Source organism: Pediculus humanus, genomic scaffold (genome assembly GCF_000006295.1).
Source record: "Pediculus humanus corporis 1103172108179 genomic scaffold, whole genome shotgun sequence".
Lineage (NCBI taxonomy): Eukaryota > Metazoa > Arthropoda > Insecta > Psocodea > Pediculidae > Pediculus > Pediculus humanus.
In genome coordinates, this window is record NW_002987749.1 from 27,601 (window position 1) to 33,898 (window position 6,298).

Below are 6,298 nucleotides of genomic sequence, written 5' to 3' on the forward strand. Positions count from 1 at the left end.
ATAATTACGATGTATATACAATTACGTCATCGTTTTGCTGTCGTTTATACTTTACGAATAATTTTTTTTTTTTAATTAGGGTTGCTGAAGGGAAAATATTTCTATATTACTCGTAAAGAAATAATAATAATGATAATAGTAATAATTAAAAAATTACCCCAACTGGAACCCGTTCTTCCAAAAATAGCTTTCGTTTCATGATGATAAAAAAAGTGTTTGAAACTTTTTTTCGGCGGTCGTAGGTACGGCACTGCATCCTTACACTGCGTTTTTTCAGCCATTTATTATTAATAATTACTCGACTGTTATTTCAATCACAAAATAATAATAATAATAATAATAATAATTACTTAACGACGCGCATTTACAAAAAAAAGAAAAACTCGATATTTTAATTATAAAAAAACATTAAATGTAAAACGAATTTATTGTAATAATAATAATGATAATAAAACATTCGATCGTATACGAAATAATGTGTTAGATTTTCATGTGACCTAACTGACCCGATAGAAAAATAAGCTTTGAAAGCACATAGAATGAGCTTTCATAATAATCACGAGTCTCATTATATTCTATTATGATAATAATAATAATAAAATGGTGGATTAACTCTCTCTCTCTCTCTCTCTCTCGGGTTTTAAATCTTTCAATTATTTACTTGGTTGTTGTTTAAACACAAAATTGTCAACCGTTACGTGTTCCCGTGACGTTTTTTAACAGCAGCAACAACAACAACAACAAACAAAAAAATTTTTTTTTTCTCCTCCCACATAGTTCGACCGTTAAAATATAATAATAATAATTATAAAATTAAAATAAAAAAAAATTTAAAAAAAAAAAAAAAAAGATTTTTATTATTATTATTTTATTTTTGCTACGATTCATTAATATTTTATCACGTTGGAAAAAGAAAAAAGGAAAAAATAAGGGAAAAACTTTATCGTTTTTAATATTAAACAGATTAAATTATGAATTTTAAGTTTTATTTTTTTTTTCCTGTTTTTTCTGTTGCTAAAGTGACGACGCCTCCATTTTTATTTTTTTTTTTAATTAAAATTTTTTAATGTAAGGTATTTAAAAAGTTAAATTATCATATCGAACGGCGGGGGGAGGAGGGTGTGGGTGTGGGGGTGGGGGTGAAAACGGAAAATAAAAACGTGTATTTGTAATTCGCGGTAAATTTAAAAAAAAAATTTTTTTTTTGTTGTGCCAAACCCACAAAATTAATCATCATTCTAAGCTTTTATCCAAATGATTGACCTTCTGACTCAATTGTATGACAAAAAAATTTTTTTTTTATTGTGTTACACATATATATAAATATATATTTAGATAATAATCCTTGGGTTTGTCGCCATTCATTCAACGATTCAATTCCCGTTATTTTTTCGTTATTATTATGGGTATTAAAAAAAAAAAAAATTTATTTATTTATTTATTTATCAACAGAATTAATAAAATGAGATTTTGTATAATATTATCATTATTATTTTTTTTCTTCTTTGTTTTCCCAATTCTGGAAAATTATAATTATATCTAGGAAAATTTAAAAAAGAAAAATTTTAATGTATGTATTTGGGAGGGGGAAAAATCCAACAGGAAAGGATAGCGAGTAATATTTTTTTTTTAAGGTCAAATATCAGATTGTGATTCGGTTTGAGGTGTTCCCGGGAAGGGGGGTGGGTTTAAAACGGGCGGGGGGTTTTAAACCTTAAAAAAAAAAAAAAAATTTGCATAAAAACAAAACACGTTTTAAATTTAAATGGCACCATTTTTTTTTTCGAAATTCATTTTTACTTGCGAAAAGTTTTTTGTTTTTTTTTTTTTTTTTTAAATAAAAAAGGAAACACTATAAAAAGATTTATTACCTAACCGGAAAAGCATCAATTCATTATATTTAAAAAAAAATTTTTTTTTTTTTTTTACACTTTGGCAAATTTACGATTTTAATTTTTAAATTTTACACCCCGAAAAAAAATTTTTTTTTTCATTTTAATCAATAATACGATTTGATAATAATATACGTATTTGTTTAGAAAGTGAAAATCCGATAAAAATAAAAAAAATCGGGTGTGAAATACATTAATAATAATAATAATAAATTGATTTTACGACGGAAAAATTTACGCGGTTAAATTCCAATATGGCGGATGATTTTTTTTAAATTTTCATTTATTTATAATAATAACACAGAGAGAATAATCATCATGAAATGGAAAACAAACAAAAAAAAATTGAATAAAAAAAGAGATTAACGCCGTATGTTTTTTTAAATATTAAAATAATGGAGAGAGGTTGGGGGAGGAGGGGGAACGGGATTATACGAGGATGTCAGGTTGACTAATGATTATTCACTTAAAAGATGGGAAAATTTTTTCAATAGAATTAAAAAAAAAAAAAAAAAACGTCGAAAAATTTTTTTTTATAACCGAAAAAAAATAAACCGCAGAGATGCCCCTCGAAGAGAATGAATGAATGAAAAACAAAACAATGAGAAATTAAAGCCGAATATGAAAAAGATAAACGATTTGCTGAATTTGACAAAAAAAAAAAGAAAAAAAAGATGAAGATTAAGTCTGGAAAAAAATGATACTGCCAAAAAAAAAAAAAAAAAAACTACAGGGAGGCGTAAAAAATATTTGTTACATATAAAAAAAAAAAAAACCTGAAACGAAATAATAATAATGATGATAATAATAATAAATAAAAATTCGTCAAAACAAATGTTTTTTTCTCATTTTGGTAACACGTTCAAAAATTTTTCTTTTTATTTTCCATTTGTCTCTTACTGTTTGCTCGTAATTATTTCTACTACTACTATTATTATCATTATTTGTAAAAAAGTAGCAATAATAATAATAATAATTAATGTACCCAACAAATAAATATCCTTATTAATTAAAAATTTTTTTTTTTTTTTTTGAATGAGAATTAATCACATTAACTAACAAAATCATTATTAACTTAAATGATAATTTAAACGAATTAAACGGTAGCGCCATCTAACAATATAAAAACGAATCATTTAAAATAAACGTTTTTGATTGGTCGATCGTTCAGTCGCTTGTCTCTCTCAAAAAGCAAATGCACGCAAGATAATTTATAATAATTTGGCGTTTCCTCGTCGTCTTTTTTTTTTTAATTTTTTAATTAGGTAAAAAATAATTATGGCCGTACTGTGATTAATAATAATAATAATAATTTTTTAATAATTAATGAAAGATACCGGAAACAATATTTTAAAAAAATTTTTTTCTCGTTAAGAAAAATTAATTGAAAAAAGATAAAAAAAAAAAAGAAGGCGTTAGGCCTAAATCATTTTTCTTTTTTTTTTTTAAGGGGAAAAAAAAATTGGCAGTTGACATTTTTCTTTTTTTCTTTTTTTCATTATAAAAAAAAAGTTATTAACTTTTTATCACAGATATTATTCTTTTGTATTAGTTGATAAATAACATTATAACCTGTGAATTTTAAAAAAGGGGAGGGGGGTGAAAAAAAAAGAAAATGGGGGGAAAAAACTTTTTTTTGCTGCTGTTGTTGCTGTTGTTGTTGAAAGAAAATCAATTTATTTCACGCAGTCACGGTTCGAGCCTTTATAAAATCGTTCACATTCAATAGAATTTTCTTTTCCTTTGAGTTAATGAAAACCTTTCGTAACTTTTCATCATTTTATCGTTGAAATTTTAACGTCAGAAAAAAAATTAAAAAATTTTTTTTCTCTCTCTTTCTCTCTCCCCCTTTTCAGTGATTATTCGGTTTAGAATTTCTTCGTTTTATTATTATTATTATTATTATTTTTTTTTTTTAGAAAAAATTTCACGTAATTAATACCTAATGAGGTAATTTTATTAATATTTTATTAAAAATTATTATTAATTAAAAAAAATTAAAATAAATAGTTTTTTTTTCCGAGGTGAACAAACGTCGTTTGTTTTTGTTGTTTTTTATTATTATTATTATTATTATTATTATTATTATTATTATTATTATTATTATTATTATTATTATTATCGTTTTTTCTCCTATTAAAAACATGAAATTAAAAATTATTTTCGTTCAAAAAAAAAAAAATTTATAAATGTTTACTTCATTCGAAAAAGAGCAACAGGTTATATTATTCGAAATCAAAATGTAATTTTTAAGTCTGAAAAAAAGTTAAAATTCCAGTTAAAAGAACAATATAATAAATTATAAATCTTTTGTTTATTATTATTATTATTATTATTATTATTATTACTGAGGATAAAACAAGGAAAAGTCAATTAATGACATTTTTTTTTTTTTGACGAACATACAAAGATTTAATAACACTTGAGCAATTAAATTTGCGTTTTATTTTGTAGTTAAATTTATCGTACGTCTTTTTTTTTTTTTTTTTTTTTGAATTTTTCCTTTGTTTTATTACTTAACAAAAGATTTAACAAAATGTTTGTTTCCTTTTTAAAACAAAAACGTTTTTAAACATATTACATTTCGGATAATTTTCTTTCTTTCCCTCTCCCTCCCCCTTCCCCTCCCCCCGTCAAATCGTAATTATGCGTAATTTTAACATGTTGTTTTGCGAATACAAAATTCATTGTCAAGATTTAATAATTAAAAAAAAAAAAATTTTCCAAAGGTTTCGCTCTACTTCTTCTTTCTATTATTATTATTATTTTACTGTTAAAAATGGTTGGTTAATGTCGCGGTGACTATAAAAACGTAAAAGAACGACTGGAAAATTTTAAATAATTATTTTTTTTTTGATAAAACAAATTGGGGGGAAAAGAAAACTTTTATTTTCGTAACTGTAAATTGATTAATTATAATTTTTCCTCAGTGTCGTAACTTCTGGGGGGGGGGGGTAAAAGAAAACGAATCGTTGTAAAAAGTTTTTTTATCATTTATTTATTTATTTCGTGTAATGATATCAAATATTTGATAAAAAAATTTCTTTTGTGTTTAAAATTCCGGCGATAAATTTAAGAATAACAAGTTTTTTATGGAGATAAGACAAACGTTTGAAAAAGGTTTTAATTATTTTATTTAATGGATTCTATTTAAAATTTATTTAAAGTTTTAAAATTGAATAAAAATTAAAATAAAAAAACAAAAGATAAACATTCAAAGTGATGAAGGGAGTGTTGTTAATTTTATCCTCTCTCTCTCTCTCTCTTTTTAGCTGGCTGCGATACAAGGATTTTGCGCCGCAACAAAAGAATATTGTCCTCCGGGACCGTCTGGTAAAACAGGACCGCCTGGAGAAAAAGGACCTCCGGGTATGGAGGGACAAAAAGGTGAAAGAGGAGAAAGAGGTTTTCCAGGGGAACCAGGAATGCGTGGACCTCACGGACTACAGGGAGAAGCAGGTCCCAGAGGTCCTAAAGGAACGACCGGTTGGCCAGGTACGCGTGAAAAAAAAAAAAAAAAAAATTTATGCACATTTTTAAAAATTCTATTCGCGGAAAATTTCGAACCGGGTTAAAATACCCGTTAGGGTTTTTAACGTATTTTCTTAATCGAATGAATATTTAATTTTTTTTTCAAAGGAACCTTTTTTTTACCTTTGAAAAACTTTAGAAAAGGTTTTTTTTTTAACGGCTAAAAATTTTCAATGGAAATATTATTAATAATTTTTTACGAGAAAATTATTTAAATTAAGTTAGCCGCCATCGGTTCTCAAAAATTTTATTTAACGATTTTGACAGATTTAAAAAGGAAAGAAAAAAAAATGGCGGAAAAATGTCGTCGATTTTGAAAAAAAAAATATCTGACTCGGCATATTTTGTGTTTAAAAAGTTTTTAAAATAATTTTAGAAAGTTTAAATGTCGAGATTTTGCGCCATTTTTTTTTTTTAACTTTTCTTTTCAAAAAATAATCAGGTTGGTTTTTTTTTTTTTTTAGGAGCTCCCGGTTTGGATGGAAGAGATGGAGTGCCTGGAGAACCCGGTTTAGATGGTATACCGGGAAGATCAGGTTTAGACGGTTTACCTGGAATGGATGGTTTACCAGGTATGCACGGAGCACCTGGATTTAACGGAACCGACGGTGAGTCAAATCATAATTTTTAACGAAAACGCGACAAAAAAAAAATTTTTTAAAATTCGTATAAAATACTCATAAATGACATTTTTTCGAACGGAAAACGTTGAGTTTTTGTCATTTTAAATCAATTTCCGGTTGAAAATTTACCCCTCCCCTCTCACTCTCCCCTCGGGAAAACGATAAAAATTCTATTTTTTTTTGGGGGGAGGGGAGTTTTTAAATGAAATTTTTAGTACGGGAAAAAATAATGTTTATTTTATTTTACCAACA

The 6,298-nt window shown here is 25.7% G+C and overlaps 2 protein-coding genes across 2 annotated transcripts in view; one reads left to right on the forward strand and one right to left on the reverse strand.

Annotated features, from left to right (window-relative positions):
* The window catches only part of Phum_PHUM411340 (sodium/potassium-transporting ATPase subunit beta-2, putative), a gene marked incomplete at both ends in the record, with an annotated part of 16,597 nt that extends 16,316 nt beyond the window's left edge, over positions 1–281 (reverse strand). The window contains one exon of the mRNA XM_002428893.1: positions 158–281. Within this exon, the coding sequence (XP_002428938.1) occupies positions 158–281 (124 nt within the window). The remainder of the gene's footprint in view (positions 1–157) is intronic.
* Positions 282–5,114: 4,833 nt separating this feature from the next.
* Positions 5,115–6,054, forward strand: Phum_PHUM411450 (collagen alpha chain, type IV, putative; the record flags this gene model as incomplete). Its single annotated transcript, XM_002428894.1, has 3 exons — positions 5,115–5,123; positions 5,165–5,387; positions 5,888–6,054. The coding sequence occupies 3 exons, from the start codon at positions 5,115–5,117 to the stop codon at positions 6,052–6,054; spliced, it is 399 nt and encodes a 132-aa protein (XP_002428939.1).
* Positions 6,055–6,298: the final 244 nt, after the last annotated feature.